Genomic DNA, 17,095 nt, shown 5'->3' on the forward strand with positions numbered 1-17,095 from the left:
TGACTTTTTATATGCGGTGTATGTATAAAGACTATGGTACAAACAACCAAACTGTACGCTAAAATTTAATTCTAAACATTATTTATTTAAACTAGAGGTTCGTTCTGCTTTGATAGAAACCGTCTTGCTCTCAGTTCAAACTAATATTATTGAAATTGAGTGACACCGACACCACTGGCCTTTGCGATGTCGTATTTATCTTACTAGTTATAGTTCCTAGTGAAGCATGTTTGATCTGATGACGTATTCTACGTTTCTAGCAGCACGTAATTAAAATTCAAGTTCTGCTTGGTTTCTAGGCTGAGCACTCAGCAGGAGGTTGACAGCCTGATTGGGGAGTAGGTTAGGCTGTGTTTCTGCTGCTAGAGCAGCCTTCATTAGCTACGGTTAGGCTTTTGGGCACTCAAATTGTTTCCTTTCGGCAAGTCAGCGAGGTAGATTAGGATAGGCCTATATTCATATGATAAATGAAGTGACTATTTCACCCGGGTTTGTATCCTCATGGATGTCTCAGGTTCGAATCTTGCTAGGCCTAATGTTTGACTTCTTTTTTTGTCCAAATTTATATTTGATGTAAATTAGTAATGAGAGGTGAGAGCTTGTGTTGGAGGGGATTAGTTTCGAATTAAGTTAGACTTTAGAAAAAAATGTCATTTTAAGTTAAAAATAACGGTTAGGATCCACAGACTAGGCTAACGTAATTGCCGTTTACTGCATTTGTATTTTTTTACTTCGGTAAACGGCGGCCGGTATAATAAGTGTCTACTTTACCGACCGCCGTTTACCGAAGTAAAAAATTGTTAACTCCACCATATAAACGAGAACTGACATATTATAGCATTGTTGTAAGTGCGGTAGCAGTGCTGTTGTTTTAACGTTTGCTATCAGTGATACTGATTAAGGTCCACAATGCTTTGAACCCGGCTTACGTCGGTTTATTACCCCTCGCTTGTATCTAGCTGTCTACTATTAATCTCCATTGACTATATGTGTAGAATATGTATTCAACATAACTTAATGTTTGATTGGCTGCGACGTGTTCAACTGTTACTTGCTTGACAATTACTGCATTACTCAAAATTTTTTCCATGAATAAGCATTCAATAAGCAATCAGTCTGCCATTAGTGTTGGTAAAAATATTAGCCAGGTATATACATACATAGGTTATAGCACGTATGATATATGTAATATCAAATGACCAAAACTTTTCTGAGTAAAACCAAGCTTGAAAAGTAACTTTTCTACTTGTAAAAATTTTGCTTTAAATTGGTAAAAGTTATTTCGAAGACAAAATTAAAACTTTAAAACAAATTTAGCTCAGCCCATAATTATGTCGTTGTGAATTTCATGAAGAAGATTGAACTATCTACCTCGCTTATTTAATCTTATTTATATATATACCTATCTTTAACAGAACATTTTCTGCCAGTGAAACAGTCAATTCTTTGTGCTTTTTATGTTAAACCGTATTTTATTTATTTTTGCTATATATATATATCATATGTATATTTATATACGTGTACAAATTATGCAGCTGGTATAGGAAGTTGTCCTACTTCACATATATGCTTTATCAAGCATTTTTTGTACGTGCTTGTTGGTTTTTTTGGTTTATTTCGTTCAAATGGAAACTCCTAAATATTGACTTGTGATAACTTGCGTGTGGTTATTATCTACTGGTAGTATACATATAAGATTTTTTTATTTCTACAGTTCTGCTCATTTCTCTTCAGATGTGCAGACTTTAGGAAGAGCATTTTGGATTTATATACATAGCTACTTCTGCCTAAATTTCTGCGAGCTATTAGACATCACACCCACAAGCTATAGCCATGATTCCGACAGTTATGAAAGTTTTCTTGAGTGAAGACCCATCCTCAATTGTGGAGGTCCCAATCACCCCGAACACCACTGCTCTGGACGTCATAGAATGCTGCAAGGAGCCTGGTGAAAACAGCTGCCACTTGGCGGAGTTGTGGCGCGGAAAGGAGCGCAGCGTAAGTGAAAACGAGAAGCCGTACACCATCTTGCAACAGTGGGGGTCACATGCCACTGAAGTCCGATTTTACCTGCGACATTTCGACTCCCCCATGATTGACAATAAACCAAAACAGTCAGACTGGGGTTCAGGGAACGGTCAAATCAATCCGGGTTACATCGCCCAGGACGGACGTATCATGACCCCAAATGGAGTGGACATGACTTTGAAAGAACTGAAAGAAATTGCACAGAAACAACAACAGCAGATTGAAATGCAACAACAAACTCTAGTTGGAAAAGAACAACGCTTAAAGTAAAGAAATATTTAACTATCTGCTATACGTGTATATACTCTACTGTATATTATGTTTAATGTTGTCAGTTTGCGATACCTGATACATGTAGCAATTACGAATACTGCATAGAAATACCATGTTTAAAAGTTAATCAATGAGATTTCTTACACAGGTTTCTAAAGCAACAAATGCAACAGCAGCAGGTAATTATGGGAGAAAATGAGAAGTTGCGACGGCTGCGTGAAAAAGCCGAAGCACAGGAGGCAAAACTCCGCAAAATCCGCGCTCTACGTGGGAAAGTTGAGCAGCAAAGGTCCGTTTATATCATTATCTTGATTAGGAGTTATACTTCTTGCAACATTTTCTCTCATTGACATCTAATTGCAACCTGACAAAGACTGAAACAATTTCCAGGCTATAATTTATGGCTAAGTAGTTCTAATGTTATTGTAAGTTCAATTTTCCTTAATTATAATTTACTGTTGCATTTAGCGATTGCTGCTACTAGCAATTTGCTAGCATGCATCATTATAATATGTGTTAGATGAAGTATTGTGCGAAATGTGCTCCATGTTAAAATTTAAGTTTTTTTTGACACTAGATACGAAAACACAACAATGTCTACAGAACTGGAAGCAGTTCGAAGTCTGTTCGAGGAAAAACAAATGGAGCTTTCTACGGCCATGTCAAAGGTAACCGCAAGTGCTATTTATTCTTGTGTTGTTGTATTTCCGGGTGGCATATTGAAAAATCCAATTGATGTTTTAAGTAGCGCTGAATTACACAGAAGTGCCATTTGAACAACTTTCTGCTTAGCTAACAAAATATCAAGCCAATAGCATTCCTCATTGAAGCAATCTCTTTGTATTGATCAGTGTAAGGGTTACTGTTTCAGCATTTCGATCGAAGTATTGCAAAAATCAATAATTACATGAGGCAGTTGCTCTGTTTTGATTTAATTGTTGACACATCGACCTTATTTAGCCTTGTGTATATTTTGTCTCGTTCTTCAAGGTACAAGACTTGACAACTCAACTGGATGAACTTCGTAAAGGGCGTCTTTTATCAAGTAATATTGCAAATGGATCTGTATTTTCAAGCACAACAGACAGAGGCAAGATAAATAACTCGCAAATTCTGCTAAAACCTTTACATATACGTATGCATTATAAAAGCTTGATGATTGCAATAATCTGCAAAACAGAAAGCGTGTATGTATAAAAATACAAATTGGTGCTCACATTATTTATTTAAATATCGCAATGTATCTAAAAGTTTTAGTTTACTTGATATTGGCACTGGATTTACGGATTTAAACATTTTGACACAGTTTGTGGCAATTCCCATCGGACATTTATTGTAACAGTTTCATGTTTTAGGGAACGAGAATCAGACAACAGAACTTGAAAAGCTACAAAAGGAGATGGCAATTTTGAACAGGATGAACGAGGAACAGCAAAAGAGGTTGGATGAACAGCGAGGAGTCCTGAAGAAGCGTAATGAAGATGCCAGCGATTTAGATCGACGCATCGAGGAATTAACCAACCGCTTGAGACAGAAGAAGCTTTCTGCTGGGGGAACAAACAAAGATTCAGGGTTAAAGAATTCCAGGGTTCCTCCCACGAGGATGCACACGATTGTTGCAGCTGTGGAGCCGCTTATTCAGCAGAGCGAACCAAATGTTAGTAGATTTTTTGACAATAATCGCTGAATTTTCCTTGTAACATAATTGCAATTTGGCCAAACTAGAGGTTGTGGTTTCCGGGAATCTATGCTTTTATTTAATAATTAATCTTTTGCATAGTTCAAGTAATTTGTCAACTACTAGTGAACTGCGGAAATGTTGAGATGAGAAATCATTGTTTTGTTACTTTCATGCCGCTATCTGTAGTTGAAACGGTGGATGGCGGGTTGCTTGAAAAATGAAAAGTTGCAAACAAACTCAATTTCTAAAAAGTTGTTATAATCTATTATTCTCATTCAGATATCAGGTCACCCTATGAAAAACATCAACGGCATAACAAATCCAGACCTTACACAAGGAAAGTATGACACCCCCGCCGGTCGCAATATCGTTGGAAGAATAGACAAAGCCCCATACCCAGGTTTTCAGCGAGGTCAGCCTGAAGGAGTTAACAACCCGTATAATCAGCAGCCCCCAGATTTAAAGTCCTTGCCACCTTACTCAAGCGATAATCCGCCAAACTCGCAAGATAATCGGGATTTCTATCAACGTTCGATGCCTCCATCAAGTCGCTCTCTTGACGGAATACGACCACAGTCAGCCATGGCCCAGCTCTTTCCAGATAATGGTGGCGGCAAGCAAGACTCTCTCACTGCTAAAGTCCGCCCCATGCGGAACAAAACAAATTCTGTCGATCAGCCTCCAGCGTCGAGTGGCGGTCAGTATTACCAGGCCACGATGAAAGATGGATCCAAATCACCTACCAAGACAGCTCCATCTGGTGGTGGTATTAATCTATTTGCGTACAACCAGCCACCACCCGCAGCCAGCACAGCCGACCCCGGTGGTCATAACCGGACAAATGTTACCGTGCTGCCAAGCGGAAACGTCAAATACACTCAGTCACCCTTCACCCATCCACCTCCTCCATATCCCAACACTGTTGCCGATGGCAACATGCCCGAACAAGGGTACGAATGTGACATGTACGGCAACGCTTTGTCCCCGGATCGTCCAATAACAGTAGATATTGAAGCACTGCGACGGAAATTTGCTCATGCTCCTCGTCCATTGAAGAAGCGGGGCTCATTTACGGAGCCCGAGAGACCGACTGGCCCCAGCATCCCCAAGTTGTTCTATGATCAGATTTACAAGAAGGCGGACACGCCATTCTACAGGCCTGGATTTGATCAAGCGCATCGTTCCACACCTCCTCCTGCATACGTCGAACCAAAAGCTCCTCCGCCGGTGATCAGCCAGAAGCCAAAGCGACCTGAGCAGAAGTCTGAGTCTGAGGAGGCACCGAGCGATGCTGTGTCGTATGAGAGCAACATCACTCCGACCGAATTTTTACGCCAGCAAAAGAATCTCCGTCGTCCAACAGTTCCAACCAAACAGCTGGTGGATAAAATTGATGAGGAGGTTGAAGATAAGCAGGAAATGAATTACTCGTCTCCTGAACCGGATGTTACTGATGAAAAAGATTCTTCGTCTGAGCTCTCTTCTTCTCTTCCTCCACCTCCAATGCCATCATTGAGCCTGGTTCCAACCAAAGGAATCTTGAAGTAATTAAACTTTATTTCTAGAACTATTAAGGAGCAGATTTTCTATATTAACTATATAGATTATTATATATTTAATATTTCTTGGGACGTTCACAGAGCAAGCATTTAAAATACATTACTTTAGTGAAAAAGTCGATATTTGAATTAAGCTTTGCAAAACGTGACTACTTTCAACAAACGGAACGTTTTGTTTAATCCATCTAAAATGACAACATTAGTGATGTGCTTTATGTCCAGTATTTAATACTCTATGATTACAGTAAATAATTTATACTAACGACATTATATATTTCTTCAAAAAGGGAGTTGAATGCCCCATCTAAGGGACCGAACCGAAGGATAAAATTTGACCCTCTCGCTCTTCTCTTGGACGCTTCCCTGGAGGGCGAGTTTGACCTGGTCAAAGAGATCATTGATCAAGTGTCTAATTCGAGCGGAGCTAATGATGAAGGAATCACTGCTCTGCACAACGCCGTTTGTGCCGGACATTTTGATCTTGTCAAATTTCTCGTACATTATGGGTGAGTTGAAGCACACGTTGATTTGTGTACTTTGCAATTTTTTTGGTAACTGGTAGTTATGATGCCTGGACTGTAAACGCAAATGTTTGGTAGCGCAAGCAACAACGTGGCATTACAGTTAACTGTTATAGGCCATAACACCTAAGTGCTTTCAACTGGTAATTCCATGTTGAGTCGTTGGCCAGCACAGTTAAGAAAGACCAAATAATTTCCTGACGTTCCACAGGAGTGACATCAACGCTTCGGACACAGACGGCTGGACCCCACTGCACTGCGCCGCGTCCTGCAATAACCTCCCCATGGCGCGGTTCCTCGTCGAGAACGGTGCCTGTATCTTCGCCGCTACTCTGAGTGACGGGGAAACGGCCGCCGATAAATGCGAGGAGTTGGACGAGGGCTACATGCTATGCTCTGAGTACTTGTACGGCATACAGGTACCTTCTTATTTCCTTCATTTGCTACGTGCGTAGGAACGTGTCATAACCACAAGACCACATCACCTCGTTAATTGTAGTTTATCTTTCGTAGCCTTGGGCTATGTGAACGCCTCATCATAGCTTTGTTGACATTTAAGCGCTGGTATCTCGTCATAAGTCGACCATATAACGCTGAACTAACACCACGTAGCTTAAGCCATTAAATCCAATTTGCTTGGGAACGAAGCCGATTAAATATACGACAGGATGGATTGAAAAATAAACAGTTTCTCACTGCACTTAGGAGAAACTAGGAGTGGTACGACAAGGACAAGTGTATGCGCTCTATGACTACCGGGCGGTCAATGACGACGAACTTTCCTTCAGAGATGGAGACTTGATGACCATATTGAAACGCGGCGACGAATAGTAAGTTTGTTGTTTGTCTTACGACGTCATTAATACGTCATACTTGTTTTTTCCGTTTGATTTGACGTGAACACGTTTCGCGACTTTCCGTGTATTTGGCTAGATAGAGTTCATGTTTCCAAACAAGACACGGCGCGCGATGACATTTTTTACGTCATAAAGCTATCAACTCTGTTTACTCTTTCATGTATGAACTGATGTCAAAAATAGATTCGTGCTAGTCGAGGTATGGCCGTTTTAACCCTTACGGCCGCACATAAATGGTACGATGTGTACACCACTACACCTATACTGGGTAAGTGGATATACCTTGAATTAGGTTACCTAATACGGTACCTAATCAAGTCAATTTACCGGATACACGTACCGTATTTTCCGCGCATTCGTGTTTAATGCACGCTGCGCTATGGCGAGTCGGACGCGGTTCTTGCAACAGTCTAATTTCGTTACTTGCATCAGTCACGTAACCAACAAACAGAGGAAAGTGGAGCTCGGCATGAATAGGAATCTCCGCTTCTAAAATCGTCTTTATTTCTTCCAATAGCGAGCGCGAATGGTGGGGGGCCAGGCTGGGTGAAAAAGAGGGCTACGTACCGCGCAATCTGATCGGGATGTGGCCCAGGATCAAACCCAAGGAGGAACAGGATTGAGAAGATCCGGGACCTTTCCTGTTATCAACTAGAAGTGCTTTTAACGATTGTGACATTTGTTTTAACCCTTGACGCGTGTTTGTACAGAGTGTTTTTGCTTTTTACTGTTTTTTTATGTTTTGGATTTCTATACAACGCTTGCGGTTAAAAATCCGAACGTTTGGGTGACTATTCTGTCATAACCGACTGTTTATTGCGTTACAGTATATCTTCGTTACGTGTTTAGATGTAATTATTTCATATAATCCATTTGTGTCTGAAAGTGTTGATTCATATAAGGCGTCATGGGACGCTCTTACAAAGCCATTGTGTTGCAAAACCGTCATTTCTGTGCTATAGTGGCGTGTGCGGTGTGCTGATACTAACCACCCAAGTATTAAATAAAATGTGCTCATTATGACAAGAGTCTTCCAGAGAGTGCAAGTTGCCGCTATGGCCATTATGCACGCCCGGCTTCATCTTACGAACCAGACTGTGAGTCATAAAACTAGGCTTTGCCAGATTATTTCTATCATTGACTTGACCCTAAATGTGATCTGAAGGTGGTCGGTAGGTTCAAGCCGTAGAGAGACGATTAAACCCAGGAAAATGCCTCCCAAGATTGTCGTCCGGAGTTCAATCAACTTGAATCCTGATCTGAGAAACTTTGCGGCATGAACGCAACTTCGAACCAGGAATGACTTACTAGCTGGAATTTTCTCCAAGAGCTTTAATGTTTGAGCCAACTTGTATCTTCAACTGCATAGATTGTGAATGCATGATGCCGCTTTAACAAGCTCGCCGCTGAACGTGAAATATGTTTTATGAGTATTGCCATGAAGTTCTCAAACCTACACCTTATACTACCCTGACACGATTGTGTCTTACTGAACCAAACACTGCTTGGCAGGTAGCGGTTTTCAAACCTATTTTAACTTATTCTAAACAATTAGCGGTAGACAGAAGCGTCATCAACCAACGAAAGGTGGTTTACTTGATATATCTGCCACTGGCGGAAAAATGATAAACAAAGTCGCCTTTTAATGCATCGAGTATTTAGTTGGAAGTAACACGCCGGTTTTCGTCTGTACTTTGTTCACGGTATTCACTGTGCACTCATAGCACAGCAATTTATTAGTCCGCGCATAAGCTCAATCTTTTGTTCATGCTACAAGAGCTGAGCGGTAACCTTACAATAGGAAAAAATTTCCCCCCTATTTTTCTGAAATGAAAATTAACGATTGATAATTTTATTTGCGGGCGTGCCATTGAGACAAAAACACTTTGTTTGTTAGATGACGCAAACACATTTTCGCGAGTGTAGAAAACTGAAAAAGTTATTGTAAATTTTATGACAAAACTTGAGCAATTAGCTTAATAAGCGACTAGTTCACCGCAGGTTAAGCGTAACCACAAAGCGAAATTTTGCTAATTGTTAAGTCGAAGTAATTTAGGAGGTACTGTAGGTGTAAATTAGGTTAAGGCTATTGTGATATTACATTTCCATTTTGCTTAAGCTTCAAGTGACCGCGAAAATAGCTTCGCCTGCACCATTTGTTCCGGTGAAATAAGGACAAACCAATATAGCAATCAATAGCATGATACCAGATATGTGGAACAATCAATCGATAACTGATTTGTTTAATTGGGGTCAGAATGCTGAATGGTGCTTTGCTGTGATTTCTTCTGTTCAACACGAAACCAGTCGACCTTGGTTTGTGTTTCGAGCAACTTTCAATCACTTAGAACGATAAACTTATCAGGGTTCAAAAAAAGAAAATGCAGGATAATAATTACTCATCAAAGCCCCTCCGCAATCTACGGACTATTTCTGTCCTGACTGGCGTAGGGAGGGGGCACATTTATCGGGTTCCCGAAGGGGGTGTTGACGTAGATCGGAGAAATAACAGACGCCGTCCTTGCTACCGGCTTTGCTTTGCTGGTCTGAATAAATCGAAGAGTGTTACCTTAACTGAAGACTGGATGTGTGCATATTGAATTACTGTGTCATTAGAGTATTCCAGAGCATGCGGCCGTACCTGTTTGCTACACGGCCTGCACTTTCGTATTAATAAAACCATTCCGACGCAAATGGCGATGAAAACAATGACACCAACAACCGCCCCAACAATAATTCCAGCTTTGCTCGGAGATTGACTTCCTGAAACTAACAAATAGGTTGAGCGTTTGCCAATTGCGATTACACCGAAGCATTTTTCTTGACGACGTTCGTCTCAACAACATTGAAAGCAGCGCAGTATGGAAAACATTTTAAAAATAGAAATAAATTACCTTTAGTTGGTTGACAAGACTCCTGCTGGCCGCTTGGCAATGTCGGTACAGTTGGCGTGGTTGTCCGATGAAAAGCGATTTCGTAACAACTGGGCAAGTCGTTCAACTTGACCTTGTTGCTCGATATTGAAGACAGTTCCGGATTTTCAGGAGTGCAAGGTGGATTGCTATTGCTGAACAGAAATCAATGACAGTTTTCATTGTTAAGTAAACGCACACTCCCTGCTGTAGGCCAACTGGAAAAAAACACCCAAAGGCTTATTGTTTGCATCGTTTCCTTGGGGCCCAAGGTAAGTAGTTGTTAATTGTTATGGCCCCTTTGTGTTTTTCAGTTGTATAGGTCTGCTATATATTTATAGAATGAAAAGAAAGATGTGGTTGTTAATTAATCGAGACTCAGGAAGCAAAAATCAGACAAAATCTAGAGCGATATTGTACAGGTGTAAGAAATCTAGTGTCAATACGCTTTTTAGTGCTGTTCAAGCAACTACAGACACCAACAACAAGTTACTCATACCCGGAGACGTTGTACTGGTTCTGACATGGCACGTAGCGAGGGTCGGGGTACTCTTCACAGGGACATTCGCAAAAGTTGCCCTTCCATGTGGATTCGCACCTCCTAGTGCCCTAAACGTGAAAAATTTTCCATGAACTGTGTCGGTATACGGTAACGCCATACCTGCTTTACATGTTTCTTCTACAAGTTGTCTAACCAAACTTGCTTCGGTATTTAACCTCACAATTTTGTGTATATCAATCCTACAAAATTTATTGCGCAGTGTGGCGGTGTATTGAGTTTGGGTTCGAAACTTACAATCTTTATGCAGGTGCAGGCGCTGAACCTGCAGCTAACAGCCTCATCGGGATATTGAACAAGAAGGTATATGTTGGTGTTGGCGATTGGTAAAAGCCTGAAAGCGTTGCAGTTCCTTCCTGCACTGATCCCACTGTACACGCCTTGATTCGCTGCTATCTGTGCAACACAAAAGCCCGAACACAAGCATAACCTATTGTTAAGCCGTACGTTCTGCCCGACTGAACAGGACAACCCAAGTCTACATTTATTTTAACTACTGCAGTTATGATACCAGTAGCCACGAAAGCAAGTTTTTAAAACGGACAAGTGTTAAAATTTCTCCTTTGCGTTGTGGAATTGCTCAGCTTAGTCTACGTAGAATGTTACCTGGTAGGCCCTCTGCAGTGAGGCTGCTTTGACGTTAGAGCAGCTGATGGGGTTGAGTACCCCGCCCGAGATTAAAGAAGCCGCCAGGTTGGGAGCAACTTCGACCACGTGCTTCTTCTCAAAGAACAACTTGTCCTTTTTAGTGACGTCAACGTATTCGTCGGAGGTGATGACGTAGCCTGCTTTGTCGATAATGAGACATCTACAAAACTTTTGACATTGTCATCACGTGCTTCATATGAAACCCTATGACGTGAGATTTTCCGCGGGTGTTCTTTTGCGTGGCTTGCTTTGAAAATTGTTCTAAACTGCTTCATAATATTAAGTCGCACAACACGAAAATGAACCTGTATGAACCGTTGCACGCGGGATACAGCTGGTGGAGAATGGTTTGAAAGTAATCCAGCACAATGTCGACGCCCATAACGGCAACTACGTCATCCGTCCTCCAGTCGTGAACTTCATTTTTTCTGTAAGAGACGCAAAGACATAGACATCTTGTAATCTCGCTTCAAAAGAATTTCTTCGGGCTCTCACCTCCCTTCAAAGATGACCCGGCTCAGTGTAACAACCACGTCACCAGTGGCGGCGTCCTCGTAAGGTGGCGTGATAGAGTTGATGTTGCGGTTTGCCAAGGCGTGCTCAAACCTAAAATGCGTATCTTGATTCAGCTTATCTTTCAAGCAATTATTACTTAAGTTTTGGTGCGACACTTGCTACACCTATAAGTCAACGTCGTTCAACGCAGCTTTTGACCAATGAGTGCAATCAGTTTTAATCTATTGAGTTCCTTTACCATGGTCGTAGAGTGGGGTCGTAATCTTTCGGCATCTGAGTTCCAGGGAATATCCGGTAGAGTCCGCTATTGGTCCCGATATATCGCCACAGAACCTGGGCTTCTAATTCGCCGTTCTCGCGACGACCACTCATCCAAAGTTCGTCAGCTCTGTAGGTCGCGATCACTTCGTTTCTCACCTCGCTCTGTCGACAGATGGTAAACTCGCAAGATGAGGTTCAGTGCAACGTGAAGCATGGCATTTAGCATACCCTAAAATTCTGTGTCATGAAATAAATGGTGGAAAAGGCGAATGAAACAAGCGAAATACTTTTATCTTTGGCGTGCTTCCTCCAATAATCTTTCCCGTTGTCATAAAACTCTCGATGTTTTTCACGTCGGCGAGCGTAAAATTTCTCTGTAAGTAATCATTGGGTTCTTCAAATGCACGAGAAGCCAAGAATACCGAGCTCTGGTCTGCCAAAAACCCAGCCACATATCGATTTGTTAGAGCTGTAAAAAAAACTGGACCAGCAGACCGCTGCTAAGTATTAGATAGACTTAAAATACAAATGTCACCTAACAAATCAAGGATTCGCAAGAGTTAGTAAGTATGAGCACCCAGAATAGCTGTGTAGGCTAATGCAAGCAACTAACCCATCGACGAATAGGTGTCATGATGGCTGCAAGGCGATGGCGGAGGTAAAAGGTCCAGTCGGTGGTAGAGGAAGGAGAAGGATCGGGTTAGGGGAAGTCCCGGCTTCATTCTCTTCAGCATCGACTGAGTGTCGTTAAGAGCAAGCACCAGACATATGGAAAACCCGGTGTTTTTGATCTGAGACAGTGAGAGAAGATGAGAGAGCTATGAAAGGTTTTTGTCACTACGTTGAAACTTTAACACATGTAGTAAAAAAAAAAGGTTTACAGAGAAAAATACCAAGTTTCTAATAACTTTAAACACTTCACCCGCTTCCACGAATAAACCGATTCCACTTTTAATTCTTGCACGCCGTAGCTTCTGCTGTCACCTTGCGGAAGAACACGGGTGGAGATAAAAGTTTTCGATCCTGATTCACCCCTTAAAAAGGAAGATTAGAAGCTTTTAGGCAAGATTAAAATAGCTCCATGACCGTGTTTGCCAAAGCGAAATTCTAAATTTGACTAAACAGGTCTTCAGCTTAAATTGCGCAATCACGAACTGAATGCCAATCAACCGCTACTGCCTTTACTTTTTCATTGATTCAAAGACAGCTAGAAATTGTGGATCCCTTTCCAGTGACGTAGCGAACACCAGAAGGGGTTGAGTGTCAGTGACGTGGGGAAATAGAGGGTGGTTGATGACGAAACCTAGCAAAACACCTTATACAATGCAACAACCAAAACTGTGAACTATTCCTTAACCATGCATTTCCACCACGTTACAACTAGCGTGGGGTTTCTATTTCATTCAGCGAGTTCAGGTGGAAAAATTTAACCTTTGTTATCGATGATGAACGAGTAAGAGAACTCGTTTGGCCGGAAGTAAGTTGATTCCTCCAGGATTTCTTCTATTGTCAAATCCACCGCAACCACTCCAAGGAGACGGTTCCTAACATCGTACACCGGTAAGCTGGCTGTCACCGTCTCGCCTGAGAGAACGGCCTTATTGTTTCATCCATTGTTTCGCCATAATTCTCAACAAAACACCACCTTTCGCGGGAAAACTCTTACCTAAACCCCAAGCATCCGAGTATGGGGCTGTCCAGAAAGGTTCATCTGCATTCTGGCTTCCTTCGGCGAAGTGTAGATAGTAAGACGCCATTTGATTTTTCAATGTTAGCAAGTCGGTGTCGTTAATCAGAGTAAACTTTCCCTCCTGACATAGAAAACAATAGAGGAAGATAAGAGATCAGATGATATGTTGTAGCCTTGTGCAAATCGTAACAATTGCATTACGACGTTGTACAGTTGTATTATTCTGCAACAGAATGGAACAATCTGTAACAAAATTCAGTAAATTGTAACCCAACGGGGCTTCAAAATATTTAAACACGAAGTTTTACGAGGATTTCGCATACAAAACAGTAAATTTGAATATACAGTACTAAAAGGTTTAATGAGGAAATGTTTGAGGCTTACAACGATGTCTCCAACTTCGTTCTCCGCTGAAAGCCCATAATTTCTTGCCACCATTTTCTTCAGAAGGCTGTAGTCTAAAATAATGACCCTGGTGATAGGTAAAGGTTGTCGAGACATTGAGTTGCCAAAGACGCCTCTTCTTCTGAATAAGATTGCGTGTCCACAAGCATATTACGTAATCTCACTTCCATTTCCGAATCCATACGTCATCATGACGACAGAGTTGTTCATTTGTGCATTCTTCTCTCGCATGGTTTCCAGAATGTCGCAGGGGTTGACGTCAGCGGGGTCGTCTTCGGTGAAAAACAAGATGACTTTGTAGGAACCTTCATCTAGAACAGCAGCAATGAGAATATAACTTAGAAATATAAAAGTAAATGTGCTAAAATATGTACAGTTACACTGAGGCAATCTTATCATCTACACTGCACCACTATCCGCCAACATATAACTTGAACCAACTCGAACTGAGTAATGGGCCCAAAGCCTGCTCACCGGTTTGTAGATCGTGTTCATTTTTCAGCATATCGAATGCCAGTTGGACTGGATTCGTGTAAATGGACTGCCCTGAAAATTGAAACGATCTGAAAAGTTTAATTTTCCCGATTATACTTTATTCCGAGTTAGGGACGTTTCTTCTTACCCGAGGTGTCTAGATCGTCTATGGCTTCTTTCACCTGGTCTTTGTAACGTGGCGTGGCTTCAGATAGTCCGTTCGAGAAGCAATCACCGGTGAGCGCTTTTGCAAAATAGGAAAAGGCGATGACAGCAAACTGCGCGTCAGAAAAGTATTTGTCTAAATGCTCGGGAAATGTCCAAAGCATTCATTATTTAATTTTCATTTCCATTTTAACTTAAACTGTTTGTACTGTATGCGCACTCGTCACCACCGGTAGGGTGCGGGAGTAAAACTTTCGAGAAAAACATTTAGGCTACAAGTGGGAAATAATCAACCGCACAATTAGGTCGCACAGTAAAAGCAGAGCTGACCTTATCTGCCGTACTAAGAGTGTCAATAACAGTCTTAGCAGCAGCTTTTGCCAGTTCCAGTCGCGTCGTCCCGTTCAAAATGTTGCTCATTGACTTACTTCGGTCTATAACTATTACCACTTGCTTAGGCTTGCGAGAGTTTGCTTGTACGTACCACGGTCTAAAATATGAAAATTGCAGAGATACTTTTGCTCTAATTATCCTAAATTTATTGGAAGAACCAGCTGAAACGGGATTTCATGAAAAATCAAATTGCCGTTTTTCACGTCTCATATCTTTGGGTTTCAAGATTGTTACCTGGATCTGTCGTCACTGGACGCACAATCGATTTCCGCTTTTGCCGGAAATCTTGTAGTAAATCCTACTTCGCTGCCAAAGTATTGCCATTTTAGAGAATCTACCGCCCTCATATTTCGAAGACAGGTTTCTGTGAAACCCTTTGAAAGCAAACCGCTCTTTTTCGTCGCCGTTTTCGCCGCACGGTAGCAGGACATGTTCAGTGCGACCTAAGCGGCAGGGACCAGGTCAAAGTTGTACTTTTCTTGACACAAATCTACAATGATCGAGAGATTTTAGTGGTTTTCAAAGTTGGTATTTTACTTGAGTCTTGAACTGGGCGTTGTAATCAAGCCGATCTTCTTGCAGTTCGCAGCAGGGCCTATCTTCAGCCAAGTTTCTTTCATCTTGTTGTGAGCTTAACACTGCGTTCCTGAGTTCTCTGACCGCGGCGTTGCATTCCGAAAACTTGCTTTGAAAGGTTCTCGAAAGCTTCGAAAAATGCCGACACTCATTTTACACAGTTTATTCGTAGGTTAAGCTTGGAAGAAGGCACCGACGTTTTACGATTACGAATGTCCGCTTACGCAAAGGATTGACTAAAACCCTCCTCAACAACGCACACAACTAACGTCACCATTTGTGACGTCATACACAGCACAAATCACTCACCGAATCTAGCAGATCCTGTCCGTGCAGATGCCGAGTGATGAAGTCAAGTTGGTCAAAGTGGTTCTAGAAAAGCAATAAGGTTAAGTACAAACTACACAAGAACATTTTCCATAGGTGGCCCCTTAGACTCTGTTGTGGGTTTAAGGGTTATCCTCTACATTCTACAAGATTCCAAGTTTTCCATTCATTGAAATCGGTTGTAGTTAAAAATATCTTGAAGCTTAATAACAGCCTATGGTGTTAGACTTGGTCAAACCCAGATTTTGGTTAACTAAATTTATAGAATTCGTTCAAACAGTCATTGCATCAATGAGTTTAACTACGGTATACACTGTATATTTCTAAGAAAAGTTAATAATGAAGTGCTCGCAAAGTAATAACTTTGACCAGTTTACGTAGGGCAGGTACCTGCATGTAACTGTACTTTAGTGAAAACTCGGTAAGCGTCTGAATTTTTTCCGAAAGCGCTTTTGCATCGTGGTAGTGTCTTTCGCTTGACGTCACGACATCGAAGCACTGGCAACAGAAGAAAACGTCAAGCAAAAGAAAGAAGAACGTGTTCATGAACCTCATCCTTACAAGCTAACTGCCTTAATCGAATCCACCTGACTTGATGAGGCAATATTTAGCTGATTGGTCAAAGTCGCACTAGTTCTGTTGTAAGTTTAAACCAGCTACAAAGCTCAATCTCACGAAAACTGTGCTGTAGCCAGCAACAAAAGCTCCAACAAGATCACTGGAAATCTAGAAACAGCCGGATCCATATTCAAGCGAATGCAGTGAATGTAACCACATAGGAAAATTAACGGTGACGTTGGAGGTGTTGTCATCACGCATTAGCCTAAGGCTAATTCTATTTATTGTGCTTGAGTAACCGCCGGAATTCAACATGCCAGCGATCGTTTTAAAAACGCGGCAACACAAGGCTTTGATTCATTCGCAGCCAATCTATGGGAATCTACATTGAAAGTTTTACTTGGACTAGATACAAGAGACCAGTTGTAACAACGTTCCACAGGCAGAGTGTTATTGGATTGAGTGCCTTGGAACTGTCTTAACAGTTTACCAGGTTTTAGGTTGTTCAACGAGTTAGTGAGGAAAAGTATTAAATGCACTGGGGGAAATGTGGCCAGGAAAAGCCGGTTGCACCGATCCATTAACATTTTGATGGAAGTTTGAAAATGTCTGGGAGAGTTAGGAATAAAACTGCAAGAGAAGTGATTTAATGACGTCATTACTGAAAAAGAAAATATCTGAGTTGTTGCGAA

General features: G+C 41.5%; 2 protein-coding genes across 3 annotated transcripts; one reads left to right on the forward strand and one right to left on the reverse strand.

Moving 5' to 3' along the window:
• Positions 1-1,696: 1,696 nt before the first annotated feature.
• LOC143470838 (apoptosis-stimulating of p53 protein 1-like) lies at positions 1,697-7,939 on the forward strand. The gene is made up of 10 exons (XM_076969121.1): positions 1,697-2,294; positions 2,450-2,590; positions 2,879-2,969; positions 3,292-3,391; positions 3,657-3,958; positions 4,262-5,526; positions 5,829-6,047; positions 6,274-6,481; positions 6,768-6,892; positions 7,437-7,939. Exons 1-10 carry the CDS (start codon positions 1,834-1,836, stop codon positions 7,540-7,542), a joined length of 3,018 nt encoding a protein of 1,005 aa, XP_076825236.1. The 5' UTR covers positions 1,697-1,833; the 3' UTR covers positions 7,543-7,939.
• An 816-nt stretch (positions 7,940-8,755) lies between these two features.
• On the reverse strand, positions 8,756-16,625 carry LOC143471035 (VWFA and cache domain-containing protein 1-like). 2 transcript variants are annotated; one of them, XM_076969362.1, is made up of 24 exons: positions 16,236-16,625; positions 15,828-15,890; positions 15,480-15,647; positions 15,177-15,385; positions 14,880-15,039; positions 14,533-14,662; positions 14,385-14,456; positions 14,075-14,221; positions 13,890-13,963; positions 13,482-13,626; positions 13,247-13,399; positions 13,001-13,118; positions 12,738-12,849; positions 12,429-12,606; positions 12,103-12,248; positions 11,793-11,977; positions 11,534-11,644; positions 11,344-11,466; positions 10,997-11,198; positions 10,628-10,786; positions 10,331-10,440; positions 9,814-9,986; positions 9,561-9,688; positions 8,756-9,465 (listed from the first exon to the last, which is right to left on the reverse strand). In XM_076969362.1, exons 1-24 carry the CDS (start codon positions 16,398-16,400, stop codon positions 9,340-9,342), a joined length of 3,357 nt encoding a protein of 1,118 aa, XP_076825477.1. In that variant the 5' UTR covers positions 16,401-16,625; the 3' UTR covers positions 8,756-9,339. The 2 variants fall into 2 exon arrangements, with proteins under 2 accessions (XP_076825477.1, XP_076825476.1); XM_076969361.1 differs by having other exon boundaries at positions 13,890-13,977; positions 14,065-14,221.
• Between the last annotated feature and the right edge of the window lie 470 nt (positions 16,626-17,095).

This window comes from Clavelina lepadiformis, chromosome 9, assembly GCF_947623445.1.
Source record: "Clavelina lepadiformis chromosome 9, kaClaLepa1.1, whole genome shotgun sequence".
Classification (NCBI taxonomy): Eukaryota; Metazoa; Chordata; class Ascidiacea; order Aplousobranchia; family Clavelinidae; genus Clavelina; species Clavelina lepadiformis.